Source organism: Vipera berus (genome assembly GCF_964194415.1).
Source record: "Vipera berus genome assembly, chromosome: 4".
NCBI classification, from domain to species: domain Eukaryota; kingdom Metazoa; phylum Chordata; class Lepidosauria; order Squamata; family Viperidae; genus Vipera; species Vipera berus.
Window position 1 is genome coordinate 54,930,732 of NC_138206.1, and position 16,947 is coordinate 54,947,678.

Sequence of the window (16,947 nt, forward strand, 5' to 3'; positions counted from 1 at the left end):
AAAACAATTGTAACCTGCCCGAATTGCAAAGGCTTTTTAATAGGAATCTGATATTTTTTATTTTAAAAAGTAAAACTCGAGCATCAAGTCGGGTCTGAAACTATAACTTATGGTAACATACGTTTTAAATGGTTAGGCATCAATTATATAGTGAAGCGCACAACCCTGTAAATTCTGACCCTTGCAGTCAGGGGAAGCCTAGTAAAGCCTAGCGAGACGAAGCGCGTCGCGTCCCGGACGCTAGGTGGCGTTTTTCGACACCCTAACTAGGAAAGCCTCCGAGCGACCTGCTCTTCCTTCGGGACGCCCAATGACTCCAATGCGCAAACGCGAGCGCGGGAACCTGAATTAGTTTCGTTGGGCAACTGGACCTCTGTGCCGATTCCTTTTTGCAGGTATTACGGGGTGGGGGGTAAGAAACTGGCAGACAAGAAAGCAAAAGTCCGGGTCGGGTGCACGAAAGAACGGATCTCTCGCTTGTGCGGAGAAAGGGCGGGAAAACGGCTTGGGCACAGTAGGAGGGAAACTCTTATATGGAAACTGTCACAAAGGGTTGCGTCCCTGAATTGTGCTGTGTTGTCGGTAGGTTCGGGGGAAGTTTTCCTTTTTTCTGGACAAAAGTGGGTGCGCTGTGCTACTCGCCGAGGGTTAAGATGAGGGCGGTTTATTTTAGATTAAATAAAAGAGTCCCTTCCCGGCACACGGTGCAAGAAAGTAGCTCTCTGGACTCAGACGGTCGCTCCTCCTCCTCCTCCTCCTCCTCATTGCTTATCTAAAAACAAGGTAATATGTTGACACACAAGTAGCCCTTGGCTCCAGGATTAAAGGGAGGGTTTTAAAATAGAGAAATGAGTAAGTTGAGTGAAGGGCTTGCTAATTTAGCTAAGAATATGGCATCCTCAACAAAACGTGGATCCAGATCTTGACTCCAAGAAGCGTTTATAAACAAGTGGAAGAGCACTTTTATTTGTGCGGGTTTGGGATCATTTTCCCCTGCTTCCAAGTCTAAAATTCCGTGATCGAGGAGAATAATAACCAGCCCCAGTCATGAACGGGAGGACAGATAGGTTTAGGGTGTCTGTCTCTCATCTTCCATTGTTTGTATTGTAACCCTAACCCTTGGGTGCCTCAGAGAAGCTTAGATAATGTAAGTTAAATGCTTTGAACGTTTCTGAAAGAATAGAATTTAAAGTGTTATTTTTGCAAGCCCAGCTTTGCTCTAGTCTTCTTGTGACTTATGTCTCCTTGAAGTTTCAGCAGTCCCACTCTTGCTTTTCTTAGTAAAAGCTGAAGGATTTATTCAGTTAGAAGAGAAATCAGAGCTCTCATCTTTTGTTTTAACAATATATTCCTGTGTATGCTTTAATTATATACAATTCAATTTTCATCTTATGGCTTCATTGTCATTGGTCTCCTTTTGAAGAAGCTTAATTCTTAGCAAAAGAACTATAATGGAATGGTTTTATTGAGAAAAGACCAATGTGTGAGAAATGAGAGCATTCCTCTTACTTGTCATAAAATCCCTAGGATTGTAACAGTATCACTACATACACTGGGCTTTTTAAACCTTTGCATTTTTATTCTATAAATTTATAAGTTGTAGAATATGGTGAAACTAAGAACAAAGGGGGAAATGATTAGCTGTCTACCAGCCATTTGAATAGATCTAGAATATCCAACTGACATACTATAAATTACAACAATGCTAATTTGTGTGATATTTGTAAGATAACAAGCCATAGGGCATAATTCTTTGATATGTTTTCCATTGTTTAGGTTAGTATTTTTCAGAATGGTAGGTCAGTTTTATGTTTAAGTTTAAAACCATAAATATACAGGACCAGTACAGTGATAGCCATGCATTGGGCAATGCTAATTTCCATCAAAATAAAGTTATCTTCAAACTTTTTATCTGCTTTTTACAGAATGAAAGTAATTACATGTGAAATTGCATGGCACAACAAAGAGCCAGTGTACAGCTTAGATTTCCAGCATGGAACTGATGGTAAAATCAATAGACTGGCTTCAGCTGGCGTAGACACAACTGTTCGTGTGAGTTAAATGTCAATGATATTGCTGTATTTTTACATGTTCTCTTCCAATATGAAAAAATTAATTTATGGAACTGGACAGTTTTATGTATATATCCCCAAAGATTTAGAAGTTTGGTCATAGAACAGCAAATATTTTATTTCTGTACATATATTCAAATTGATCATGAAAATATTAAAATATTTTATCATCACATTTTATATATAACGTACTACTTTCAAACTGTGTTATCGTTAGGATTTGTTTTGGAATTTTCAGTTTTTTAGTTATTCTGATATTTTTGCTTTGGACGTTGTGTTTTTATAACCAGATATGGAAAGTAGAAAAAGGACCAGATGGGAAAGCAATTGTGGAATTCTTGTCCAATTTAGCTCGTCATACCAAAGCAGTGAATGTTGTACGTTTTGCTCCCGGTGGTGAAATTCTGGCATCTGGTGGTGATGGTATGTGTAAAGTTGGCATTGAAATACTGATTTTAAGTTTCTTAACATTCAGTAAGAAAATAAGTGTGTTTATTTTATATACTGCATTTATTCCCTTTTATAAAGGAATGAGGGTGCAATGGCTCAGTAGTTAAGGACTCTGGGTTTGTCAAAAAGCTGATAGTCCAGGTTTTAGACCCGAGTGCCGTGCAATAGAATGAGCTCCCTTTGCTCGCCCCAACTCCTGCTCACCTAGCAGTTTGAAAGCATGCAAATGCAAGTAGATAAATAGGTACCATATTGGTTGGAAGGTTCTGGGCACCTCGGAGTATAATCATGCTGGCCATATAACTATGGAAAATATCTTCGGACAACACTAGCTTCCTCCCTAAGAAACAGAGATAAGCACTGTCCCCTAGAGTCGGAAATGACTGGACAGGGGAAGCTTTTACCTTTACAAAGGAATAGCTTAGTAGCTTTTCTTGTAAGGCAATTATGGTTATTTTTCAATCTCTGAATCTTATAAAAGACAATTATACTTTAAACATTAAAAATAATATTATAAAGTTATCAGGTTATTTAGAGAAATGGAATTGCAGTAGTAGCAATACTGTCTATATCTTGTTCTTAATTGGCATGTAATTTTTTTTCCTGAATTTCATAATTGTTGTATAATGCATTGAGTTGTGGAAACAATTTTCTACTGCAGTCGTATAGTACCCTTGATGTAACAAGGAGCAAATAAGCTGTTTGAGTGCTACAGATCCCAAAATTTAAATGAAAGGCCAGAAACAACTAAAGAAATCCCAATTTTACACTGAGGTTTAGTACTCGGTGATGGGGGATATATATTGCTTAGTTCAGTCATTTATTTATTTAATTCCATGAAGTGTATATTACACAGAAATAAGTTCCATTAAATTCAACAGGTTTTATTCCAGATAGACCACAATTCTATCTATGCCTAACTCTAATTCTGTAGTGGCTAGCCTCATAAACCACTGTTGTGGTTAAGGCATCAGGCTAGAAACCAGGAGACATGAGTTCCAGTCCTGCCTTAGGCACAAAGGTGACCTTAGGCCAGTCATTCTCTCTCAGTCCTAGGAAGGTGGCAATGGCAAACCACTTCTGGAAATCCTTGCCAAGAAAACTTTGAAGACTGGTCCAGGTAGTTGCCAGGAGTAAAAATCTGACCTGAAGGAACAAAATAAAATTTTGTAATACTATGTCATAATAATAAAATAATGGTTGGAAAATTGCCAAAGATTTTTCAGAGAAATTAATGTCCACAGATGCTGCAATTTTATTATGGAAGTTGAATGACAACAAAGAGTTAGAAGCAGTTGCATTTCAAGATGATGAGGATGATAACCAGCTGAACAAAGAAAACTGGACAGTAATCAAAACTTTAAGGTAGCTTTCTTAGCTTTTATTGAAATTTCACTGAATGAAATAGTATCTTGAGCCAAGCTGCTAATATGACAAAATTGTAACAATATAAGACTGGCTTACTTGTGTACTTGAGCTCTATTTAAATAGTTAGCTAGAATATTTACCAGCATCATCCCATTAATAACTTACTTCCTTTTTATCAGTTTGTTTTTACTATGCTTCTTTTAAGAGGTCACCTGGAAGATGTATATGATATTTGCTGGACTCCTGATGGAAATTATATGGCATCTGCCTCAGTTGACAACACAGCTATATTATGGGATGTCAATAAAGGTAACTAATTGTTAAAGCTCAAATTGCATAAAATTACATGCAATGAAATCTGTAACAACCAAACTATTCACATGCTTTGAATAAATGTACGTATGCTATGTAGTCTTCTACATATTATTACAATCTCTTTCATTTTAATTGTAAAAGCAAATTGATGAGTCAGATAAAGCAGCATGCTAATTAATTTACTTGCCTAATGTATCAATAGAAGATTAGAAGAATTCAGTTGTGTATAGTATTTATATGCTGAGATAATTTATGGGAAAATTAGGAGTTATCTTTATTGATAATAGCAATAACAGTTTCTACTAATTGGAAAATGCTATGAATCGTAAAACCATGTCTATTTTTTTTATATCTGTTATACTTGCTAGAGCAAATCTTGACTGTTAGGCCATCACAGAACCCTTGACAAGGCACTGTGTAACACATTGGATCTGCAACATGAAGCAGTCGTAGTGTTTGATAGCGTAGGACAGCTGGTACACAACTTTCTCAAAGTTTTCTCCTATATGTTTGCATGTCCTGAACCACTTTTACCAGCTATTCCAGATAATAGAATATCTGCTGCTAACATAAACATTTGTCAAGATAACCTTGGAAAAGCACTGAAGCAGCCATTCGAAGCCTTCAAGTAGCTGTTATCAGTTTTATATCTTTGCTGTGTGAATCTAGAACAGTGGTTAAATTACAAACGAAATATTTTGTCAAAGCATGCAGACCTACTATCTATGCCAAATAACATTAACTTGGACTTAAATAGATTTGTAAGTGGATTGAGTGCCAATGTCACGGTACAACGTTACATCATTATAGAAAAGAATATTTCCAGCTACAGTAAAAGATTTCAGAACCCATTAAAAGGGATATTTACTCATGGTTTTCTTTCTTCCCTTTTAAATTTTATTTTGTAACATTTGTAACTCTTTGTGGATAATATGTTAGAAGCAGCAAAAAGAAGTATTAGTCTTAAGAATATTAAATTTGCAACCAAAGAGCATTTCAAAATTATTAGATTGCTGACTCTCCTATTTAAAACAAATATGCAGTTTAATTGCTTATAATAATACCACATATTTTTATATCATTAAAGAGTACATATTGATTTTAACTGCATAAAAATGAAATTGTTATTGTACTTATTTTTCTAATTAGTTTCTAAAATGGAAAGAAAAAATATAGGGTTATAAAAATTGATTGTCGATTAGAAGGTTGGCAGTTTGGTGGGTCGAATCCCGAGTGCCACGTAACAGAGTGAGCGCCTGTTACTCGTCCCAGCTTCTGCCAACCTAGCAGTTCGAAAGCACGTAAAAGTGCAAGTAGAAAAATAGGGACCACTACGGTGGGAAGGTAACAGCGTTCCGTGCGCCTTTGGCATCTAGTCATGCCGGCCACATGACCACGGAGACGTCCTCGGACAAACGCTGGCTCTTCGGCTGTGAAACGGAGATGAGCACCGGCTCCTAGAGTCGGAAACGACTAGCACGCATGTGTGGGGGAACCTTTACTTTTACCTTTACCTAAAAATTGATATGAGGGAAATTGCTATAAACAGAATTATTTGTCTCACTGTTTTGAAAATTAACTTAGTGTTGTTTCTAGGGCAAAAGGTTTCTATTTTTAATGAACACAAAAGTTATGTGCAAGGAGTTACTTGGGACCCTGTGGGACAGTACATTGCGACTCTTAGTTGTGATAGGTAAGTTTTTACTGCTTGGAATATGAGATTGTTATTTTAATTGATTCTGCATTGTTTAAAAATGTTTACAACAGTTAGGCAATATATCTAATGGTCCATAGTAATGCAGGCTAGGGGCCATAGAATCTTTTGTTTCATGTGCTGCTATGCACCAATAAAGTTTTAAGTTTTTTTCTAATATTAAAAAAATCATGTACTTGTTCTATTCAGATACATATATATTCAAAGATCATTGGAAAAACCCCTCAGATATAATACAGTAATCTTATGCATCAATTTCCTTTAAATATTACTGTATTATTATATTGTTCCTAAACAAAAATTGTATAGAACAGTGCTAAATGGTATTGTAGCCATTAGCGTTGCACAAGGCTTTGGTTTTGATTTAGCCGAGATGCTTCAGGATGCACAGGAGCTATCTCCAACTTATTCAGACAACTTCATCTTTTTTCATAATTTTACAGTTGCTGGAGACAAGCTTCCACTGCAGCCATGTGTGCCTAGAAATATGGCCTGTCTTAATGAGTTGTGGTCTGGTACTACGTTTATGATTCTGCACATCCTTCCAAATCAAATCCAAATCAATGTGCAAGCCTAATTGTAGAAGTGGAAATTGAAACAAGTGTTTTTTCTCGAAAAGCTGTAGAACGCACCCTTTTTTTTGTCACCATGCAGTCAATTAGTTCAATGTTTGTAATTAATACTTTTCTTTTATTTAGGATACTGAGAGTGTATAGCACACAGACCAAGAGAGTGGCATTCAATGTTACTAAAATGTTATCAGGAGGAGGATCTGAAGGAGAGGTCAGAATTAATTAAAACTCTTTCTAGCTATAGTTCTGAAATATTAAAAATACTTAGATATTTTGATAATTTTATTTTATTTATTTTATTTTAATTCCGTTTATATCCCGCCCTTCTCCGAAGACTCAGGGCGGCTTTACAAACTTAGCATAATATTCATATGATAAATAAAATTCAGCGTATTTATATTCTTTATCATTGAAAATATACACTGAAGAATATTTTCATCATTGCTTCTAATTAACAGGTTCTGCCCTTCATTTTTGCCCCAAAGGAGAGCAAAAGTGAGGAGACCAAGAAGGAATGAGAATTTTCAGAGACTACATCTCCTTTTTATCTTCCATTCTACATTATTGTCCTCATTTCAGATAGTAATATAGCCTTCCAAAAGAAGCTACTTTCATTCTAAACCACTCCAGCTGGACAGTGATGTGGGGAAGAGAACACCAAGCTGTTTTGAATGAATTCATGTCACTGGAGCCTGGCGGATTAGATGTCAGGGTGTTAAAGGAACTGGTGAATATTATCTGAGCACCGTTGAGGGTAATCTTGGAGTGCAGGGGATTTGCAGAAAAAGATTATATTATAATCTTTTTTAAGGGCAAAAAAAAAATTGACCCAGAAAGCTGAAGATCAATCAGTTGTACATCAATAGCTGGGAAATATTTAGAAAAAGATAATCAAGTTGTGGCTTTGTAAACATTTAGAAAGGGATAAGATCTTCACTACATACAAGATGGTTTTATTAAAAATAGATTGTGCCAGATTAATCTTATTGATTTTTTTTCTGATACAGTGACTAGATCAGCAGATCAAGGGAATGCTTTGAATATAGTGTACCAAGACTTCAATAATGCATATGATAAAGTTGACTATAGCTTCCTAATTAATAAAACGGAAGAAAATGGGATGGATGGTTTGATTACTAGATGGATTCAGAATTGTTTGAACCAATGTTCTCATCGTGTGTTCTTAATGGATCTACTATATCTATATTAAGAGAGTTATGTAGTAGGAACCTCAGGGTTCTCTCCGCGGCCAGGTATTCAACATTTTTATAAGTAACTTAGACAAGGAGATAGAAGGGATGGTCAGCAAATCTCCAGATGAAATACAGCTGATGTTGATTGCTAATATCTCAGAAAACAGGCTCAACATTGAAAAGGGTTTGCAGACACTTGAACCTTTTGCCTTTTTCAATAAAAATCCAATTCAGCAGTGAGAAATATAATATTCTGCACTTCGGCAGGAAAAAATCAGATGCACAAATACAAGACAGACAATTCTAGGCTGGTGGCAGTGCTGGTACATCCATAGATGAAGGGCAAAAACCAATGGATCAAGCTTTACAGAGAGGAAATGAAATTCAGTAAGGAATTCTTTATTGGTTATAGGAGCTGTTAAGCAGTGGAACGGCTTGCTTTCTGGAGTTGTGGGGACTTCATCAGTGGAGGTTTTCAAACAAATGTTGGGCAGCTATTTGTCTAAGATGGTTGAGGCTTCCCACCCATGGGCAGGGATGGAGCCAGAAGACTCAAGTTGCTTCTGCCCCTATGATATTCTGAACATTTAGACAGGATTGCTGTCACCACCATGCCTATAATTAGATATGGGATCCACATGTACAAACAGTAAAATATCAGAAGTATGTGGTGTATCATACTCAATTCAAGATTGTTTCACTCCCATTTTTTTAGTTAACTGATTAAAAGTTCCTCTTATGCCTTTGCTTCACAACTGGGTTTCCTAGCATGAGTCTTGCAAGTGTCTGTACCTTTCATTGGAACCTACAAAGCTTTCACATCTTTTTACATCTTTAAAGCTATTTTTTTATTAAAAAGTACCTGGCGTGCTGTAAAACAATTTGACTGAATTATATTTATTTCCAAGATTTTTTTAGCCACCGTATGAGCTAATGAGCTTTCTCAAAAAAATAAAAACGAGCAGCTATAGTCCAGTACTTTGTTTGAAAGAGTACCTATTTTTGCAGGAAAAAAAGAAATATAAGGGGGGTGGGGGGATAGTTAGCAATATAAGGTGCAGTATATTGGTGCTTTTAATTTTGTGACTAGCAAGATTTCCCAGCTACCATCTTGTGAAAGTTCCCAATCATATTCTCTGCGAGAATCCCAAAATTGGTAAACTGGATTTGCTTCAGTTGCTTCAGTTGAATTTTTTTTAATACATGAAATTATCCACTGAGTTAAATCAACTTAAAAAAATACCAAAAACAGGAATCAGATTGTTTTTAAGGTTGTTGCTTGTTATATTTGTACGTTGTTTTCTTATCTGACAAAGCAGATCTATAGATTCAATAAGCGCAAATTAAAAATGCACAGATACATGTAAAAAAGAATAATTTCCTAAAGATTGAGACATTATTTGTAAGTAATCCCCAGATATTACTGGATTGCAAGTCCCTTTGATAGAATTGGAATTTAGCAGCAGATTGTGATCATAGTATAAACTAGACTATGACTTTCTGAATAAAAATATCCAAAATCACTGTGTTTGTTCGTGCAACAATTGGTATTGAACAGAATTATTTTATCATTGTTAAAAAAAATTCAGGTGAAAAGCTATAGAATGTTTCACGATGACAGCATGAAGTCCTTTTTCCGGAGATTGACTTTTACTCCTGATGGTTCTCTGCTACTGGTTCCTGGTAAGCAGTTTTACTTTCGTTATTTCATACAGTTCTGTAGAGGTCATGGGTCTCTGAGCATTTTGAAAACAAAAAACAAAAACCTGTTCATGTTAGCATGTAATGTGAGGCATGTTGACATTTATTATTATTTTGATTACTCTAAATCAGATACATGACTTTTGTTGTCAAGGCCTGCATTCCAAATGTGAAATATTTTGGAGAGATTGGATTTTGCTCTTTAATTCCTCAACTCCCAAATACACAAGTATTTATATTTCTTTTGAGTTCAAAGGGGAGTGTTTAAATTGTGGGTTTTTAACTGTAGATTTTTAATGTTGTACACCTCCCAGGGTCACTGGTTGTGAGTTGCGTGGCTATATAAATTTGGTTTAGATAGCTAGATGGATGGATGGATGGACGGAGGGATGGATGCATGCATGCATGCATGGTGTATTGGGCTGAGAAGCTTGACAATCCTAGAATAGATCCAACTCACACAACGGCAGTTGTAGAAATTAAGACAATGGGGAGATCTCTGTATGTGTTGCCTATGTTTTGTCAAAAAATTAGTCTCCAAATCTACATTCCTGAAGTCATCATTAAGTATTTACTAGACTGGGAATGTCACCCCATTTATATCAAATTGCCCTTCCCAACTAAATCGATTTGCCTTTTTTTAACTAGTTTTAATGAAAAGCAGAACACTTTACTCATTGAAAGAAGATTGTCTCTGTTAATATGTTATCCAGATTCTCTTCCTCATAATATTTAAAACTTTTGAAAAATAAAAAAGAAAAGAGAATGTTGTTTTAGAATCACAAATACAGTAAAACAAGACATTACTATTATTTATTCCTGAAGACTTCCCATAGCATTGTATCACTGCAATTGCCATACAAAAGAAATGACAGGGCAATGTAGAAAAGATTTGCATTCCTTCACACTTTCTGTTTTTTAAAATTGGAAATCTATTAAATGAAATGACATCTCAACCACAGAAGATGTAAGAAATCTAACTCAAAAAATAAGACTGAATACACAGCATATAAAGCCTGAACCTTATGCAAAATATCTTATTTTTCCTTGTTTTCTTCACCTGTTTTTCTAAAGTGTAAGCATGTGAACTGTTTAAAATCAGAATAATTACTCAGTTTATTATCTTGTTGTTAGGTTCTTATTTCATTTATTTATTAAGCATGTGCCACCCACCTTGCCAAAGGTGACCCTAGGCCACTTAACAATGATATGGTATTTAACTTCAATTTTTGCCAATATCAAATTATCAAAATTAAGAGATTCTAAACTAATTAGATTTCTTTAGCTTATGATTCTGCTTGAATGCAAAAGCAAAAACATTTTAAAGCAAACTCAATTAGTATAATTACAAATGTAACTAAATTATATACGTACATTTAATAAGTATTCCAAAAGATGCTATGCAAAATAATGTTACATATAGTTTCATGTTTCAACAAAAGTGTTCCACAAATTTCTGCTGTACCGGGAATCAGGAATATGGCTGTTCCTTTGCATCTTTTAAAAAGAGCATTTTCTATTGCTGTCATCTCCTATGCGTGTTATTCTTTTGTAGTAATGAATTATGAATCAATTGCTTTCATGTTGAATGTTTTCTCAATAATGTGCCTCTAATGAACTTCTTTTAATTTGTCTTAATAGGAAGATACATGGTCAAAGATGTGCATTTCTAACTTTTGTCACATGTTATAAACCACTTTAAGTATAGTATGAATATATACAAGTATCTTAGATATAGATATTAGAAATTAGATTCTTTTCAATAAAACAATAATGCAAATCTTCATTATGGGCTATGTACATTTGAAGGAAATATAAACATACTGATTATTTAAATTGGCAATGTTGATTACACTTGGCATTATCCAACATTGTAAAACTGACATTTTGGCACTTTCATATTCTCAGCAGGCTGTGTGGAATCAGGTGAAAATGTAATGAACACTACTTATGTCTTTTCCAGAAAAAATCTGAAAAGGTGAGGGCTGAATTAACTCCATATTTTATGTAAATATTAAATGCATTCTGTAATTTCTATTTTTATTTTTAAAACCTGCTGTTATTTTTTTTTAGACCCATTGCTCATCTACCTTGTCCTGGAAAGGCAACATTAGCTGTTCGTTGCTGCCCTGTCTACTTTGAATTGAGATCTGCATGTAACAAAGGTATTTTGAATCTGTTAGATAGTTGTTTATATTGCAGGTTTATTAAAAATAAATTAAATATAATTAAACTAGTGACTATTCTGTTCTACATCTTCCTCTTTTATAATGCAAAATCACGAATCTTATTTGTCATCTCCAGCTCTCTGCTATTTACCATTACTGAGTTTTGTGCTGTTTCATTTTATTTAACTTAGTATATCACTAACCCCTAAAGTCTATATTAGCTTATCTTAAAAGAATATTTAGAATTAAAATTAAATTAAAATTAAAATGTTACATTATGGTAACCAAGAGCCTTGGTGGAGCAGTGGGCTAATGCCTCCTTAAGTAACACCAGCTGCCTGCAATTATTGCAGGTTCGCATCCCACCAGGCTCAAGGTTGACTCAGCCTTCCATCCTTCCGAGGTAGGTAAAATGAGGACCCAGATTGTTGGGGGCAATAAGCTGACTTTGTAATAATGCTGCTTGGGGGGGGGGCGAAAGCCCTAATAAGCAGGCATATACATAGAATGAAGGCTATTGCTAAGCACACTGATTTGTAAGCCGCCCTGAGTCTTCGGAGAAGGGCGGGATATAAATGGGAATAAAAAAAAACAAGTTAAATTATGCTATGACTTGTTCTACATCTATAGTAGGAAATAATTGTTTGTGTGTGTGTTTGTGCGTGTGTATACACACAAATACATATATACATACATATGGGGCGATGTGGTAGCTCAGCGGTTAAGATGCTGGGCTTGTCGGCTGGAAAGCCGGCAGCCCAGGTTTGAGACTCGAGCACCATGCGGACAGGGTGAGCGCCTGTTCTTGCCCCAGCTGCTGCCATCCTAGCAGTTTGAAAGCATGCAAATGCGAGTAGATAAATAGGTGTCACTTTGGTGGGAAGGTAACAGTGCTCCTTGATGTCATGCTGGCCACATGACCGCGAAAATGTCTTTGGAGTGCACTGGCACAATGGCCTTGAAACAGTGATGAGCACCGCCCCTATAGACAGCAATGAATAGCGGAGTAAAATCTGCAGAGACTCCTTTATCTTTTTTTTTATGTGTGTATGTATGCAAAAAGTTTTGGCAATTCAATATTCTTTCATTTTTCCAGTGCCAGTAAATTGTTTTCTATTTTTGGTAATAATATTCAGAGAGAGACTTCAAATCCCATACTGAATAAGAGTCCCCTCTACTCTGAATAATAATCAAGTTGATAATAAAACTTTACTAATAAAATTTAGAATAATTAAATTCTGTCTTTAATCATTCTTAAATATAAGAGAATCCTGCAGCAGTTTATAATCTTGTCAGTAAGGTATGATTTTTATAAGACACATTTTTGGTTGTTGTAGAAGAAACTTCCCAAAAGATTGGTCTAACAAATCTGCCTTATCGGTTGGTTTTTGCTGTTGCTTCAGAGGATTCTGTGCTCTTCTATGATACACAGCAAACCTTTCCTTTTGGTTATGTATCTAACATACATTACCATACTCTAAGTGACATTTCATGGTGAGTAATTTGTCTTTTTTCATGGTAAAAATCTGTCTTAGTTTGCATACTTAATACTGTTGAGTTTCTTACTACCTTTCTTCCAAATGAACAAGAAAAATATTGTCTAATTTCACAGTTTGATAACGTATTTTTAATATTGGCAAAAATGCATGCATGTATAAGAGAGAGACAAACGTAAGGAAAAGTAAGTTATTACTTTTGCAAATAGTTGTTCTTAGGCAAAATAAACAATACTGAAGTATAGCTTCAGAATGACTTCAGGACCCCAACCCCCCAGTCCGTGGCCCAGTGCCGGGCCGAAGTCTGTTCAGAACGGAGCTGCAGAAGTGGCGAGTGCCTTAAATGACATATTTTAATGAAAAAGGTCCCCAACTTTTCCGGCTCAGTGGACAGGCGGTGGCGGGGGGAGGGAGAGGGAATGTTTTGGTGCACGCGCATGAATGCCACTTTCACAACTGCAGCTTTGTGCGCGGGTGCGAGCACTCGCCACTTCTGCAGTCATTCTGGATAAGGAAGATATAAGTGTGTGCGTGTGCGTGTGCATCCCATTGACATGAGAAATTAGTCTTGCCACTTCCAGCTGAAACATCCTGTCAATTTTCTTCCCACCCCAAGAAATGTCAATGGGATGCACAAGCGCACACGTACACACACACACACACACACACACACACACACACACACGACATTTTGGAAAAGGACACAATATGTACAAAAATATTGAATTAATAACTCTTCAGTTTAGCTGCCTGTTAAATATATTAATAAATTGATCTCTATATGCAGATATATTCTCTTTTGCATACAGATTGCTCTCCCGTACCAGAACACATAAGCACTGAGACACCAATATGTTTTCTTTCCCTCCTTTCAGCAGTAACATCAGAAAAGAAGAAAATGGATGGGGTAAAATGAACATAAAATTATTGAGATGAAAGCAAAATGCTAACTGGATGAGGAAAAAGAGAACAGAATTCTGACTTAGACATTACACAAACATCAAATAGGTTCCTATTGGTTCCCTGTAATCTTGGCTGATTTATTTTATTTTTTAAAAAAACTGGATTAAAACACATTAATCAATCTTGCTCATCTTCAAAGGCTTTTCAGCATTGAACTCTGAAGTTATTTCACTTCTTACTCATGCTTCTATCTTCAACAATTTCTGTTTTTATCAATCAAAGTAATTTGACCCTTGTCAGGCAATTGAAGTAGAGATTACTCATTTCCTATTAGCTAAATCTGATAATATGTCCAAATATTTCACCATGTTTAATAGTTTCAGACGTTATAATCCATTTATGCTTTCATTCTGAATGGATCACTACTTGAAAGTAATCAGTTTTTATCTACTTTCCCCCCATAAAATATGCCAGGTCCAGTGATGGATCATTTCTTGCTATTTCTTCTACGGATGGATATTGTTCTTTTGTGACATTTGAAGAAGGTGAACTTGGAATCCCATTGAAAGAGAAGCCAGCCATTAATATCAAAACACCTAGCACAGCGGAAAAGAAAATTAAAAAGGGTCAGTCTCCGAGTGTTGTCTCTCCAGTTTCAAAACCAGTGGATGGCAGTCTTAAGTCTGGAGAACCATCATCTACACTGCAGACTCCAACCAATAGTAAAGACTTGTACTCCATACCTGTTATGGTTAAAAACATTTCCATGTCATCTTCGGAAGATAAAAAATCTGTGCAGGCATCAGTTCACACATCAAAAGTAAACCAATCCAGGAGGGTTACATTGAATACTCTACAAGCATGGAGTAGTAAGCCACCAAGGTAAGTTTAACGTTGCAATTTGGAATCGAGAAATAAACAGGCTTCCAGGAATGATACCTCTAAGGTGGAAGAGTCGGGAGAAACAAGGGGAAAGGGGAAGGAAAGTTGAAGGAGAAATGCATTAAAGAAAGCAGGTAGGAGGAAAACATACTTGCATATCTTCTAACGTGCCATGGGTTTTGTTCTTGTTCTCAGGAGAGTTGCATTGATTCCTCTAAAAGCAGCTACTCCAGATTCTTCCAGAAACACAACTCAGCATGGTAAAATGTCTTTTTGTTCATAATTTATTCAGATGTTATTGTAAAACAATTACTAAGTAAATTGATTTTATCTCTGTTGGTCATAATTTGATGCTGCTCATTCTGGTTGAACAACCCGTGCAGGGATAGCATTATGAATATATACGGCATCAGTTCAGGTTTTTAAAATACTAAAATGTTTATTGAATTCTTCAATTTTTCAGAGAGACCATCACCACCTGAAGACCAGTTACAAAATCCACCATCACCTAAGCGACTAAGAATGGATGAAACTCCATAACTGGATTTCCTGAAAATGAAAACAAAATATAAATCCATTGAAATGCTTTATTACAGTGGGGACCTTTTTCTACAACACAGTTACCCTACTCTGTGAAAGAGATTTACTCAGAATGGCATTTGCATTAAACATGACTTTGTGGTGAGGAAGAAAATGAATCAGTGGTTTTAGTATTGGCTATATAATGGACCAGTAAGGATTCACATATTATATGAGAAAGGCATAAGTGTTCTGCTCTGTATCTGGTGGTGAAATCATTGCTTTTCAATTGGCATTTACTTAATTATTTATCTTAACAAGCTAATTGGCACAGTATAACATTTGTAAACTAATACATTCCTTCTCTCTTTCAAATCTTTAAGATGGGCAGTTGGTTACTTAATTGCCCTACATTAGTTAAATGAAAGTATCAGTAAATCTGAATGTTTACCTTACACACCAAGTAAAATGTACCAGAGATTAGAAGTTGGATTTAAGTTTGAAAGCCTTCACTACTTAAATTTTCTACATTAATTGTATCCAAGCTCATTAAAAAGAAGTCTTCAAATGTCTATGTGATATATATTTGTTTATGTGTGGGCAATGGGTGCATTGTTTTAAAAAGTTATGAATTTCTAATTTTAAAGATTATGTTGTAAGAAAACTGTTTCAACTGTTGCCATAGTTATATAGAGCAGAATATTTAACATTAACATTCACACTTTTATCTGGTGTACATTTTAGTCATTTGCTTTTTAAAAATGGTTATTTCAGATTTAATTAAAAACAAAGCAAGATGGTATGAGGAAGCATGAGAAAGAAAACAGTCAACTTTCATTAAAAAAATAATGGAGGTATATAATATAGTATTCAAATAAATTGTGTTGCTGTTCAAATTCTTATTTAAATGTTAAGATTAATTCATAAGAAAGAACTTGGATTATTTTGCACTCATTTCCAGAAGAGCTAAACTATATTGTGACAAAAATATAACAAAGCAGAGCTGTGCCATTTAGGAGGCAAGCCTGAAATTCCATGCCTACTTGTCTAAAAATAAATCACATGATGCTTTCAGGCCTTTTGCTTCCATGTAACTGTTCATAGAATGTAGCTAATTTCTGCTTCACAGAAACACCAAGAGTCATTCAAGCTGAATGCAATTAATTCTGTGTGACCACTACATTAGTGCAAGCTTTTTTTATATTATCATTTATAACTGATTTTCCCTGTTCATGCAAACTCCAAGAGATTCAAGGTGCTGGTGATGACCTATAAAGCCCTAAATGGCTTGGGTCCGGGATATCTGAGGGAACACCTGCTGCCGGCATCAAGTTCCCTTTGTCCTGTGCGCTCCCACAGGGAGGGCCTTCTCAGGGTGCCGCTGGCAAAGGATTGCTGGCGGGCAGCACCCAGGGGGAGGGCCTTCTCTGTGGGCGCGCCTGCCCTTTGGAACCAGCTACCCGTAGAGCTCAGGACTGCCCCTCAATTCTTTGGCACTCAGCCTTTTTTATGGTCCAGCTTTCACTGCCATACATTGCAACTGGGAAGACCATAGCCTTAACTATACGCACTTTTGTTGACAGGATGATGTCTC

General features: G+C 35.9%; 1 protein-coding gene across 2 annotated transcripts; it reads left to right on the top strand.

Moving 5' to 3' along the window:
* The first annotated feature begins 342 nt into the window (after positions 1 to 342).
* Positions 343 to 16,172, top strand: CHAF1B (chromatin assembly factor 1 subunit B). Of its 2 annotated transcripts, none has more exons than XM_081328044.1 (14): positions 343 to 395; positions 1,926 to 2,052; positions 2,363 to 2,495; positions 3,767 to 3,887; positions 4,096 to 4,199; positions 5,802 to 5,898; positions 6,618 to 6,702; positions 9,274 to 9,367; positions 11,294 to 11,363; positions 11,459 to 11,550; positions 12,891 to 13,047; positions 14,427 to 14,834; positions 15,030 to 15,094; positions 15,298 to 16,172. In XM_081328044.1, the coding sequence occupies exons 2-14, from the start codon at positions 1,927 to 1,929 to the stop codon at positions 15,372 to 15,374; spliced, it is 1,629 nt and encodes a 542-aa protein (XP_081184170.1). In that variant the 5' UTR covers positions 343 to 395; position 1,926; the 3' UTR covers positions 15,375 to 16,172. The 2 variants fall into 2 exon arrangements, with proteins under 2 accessions (XP_081184170.1, XP_081184171.1); XM_081328045.1 differs by having other exon boundaries at positions 11,297 to 11,363.
* Positions 16,173 to 16,947: the final 775 nt, after the last annotated feature.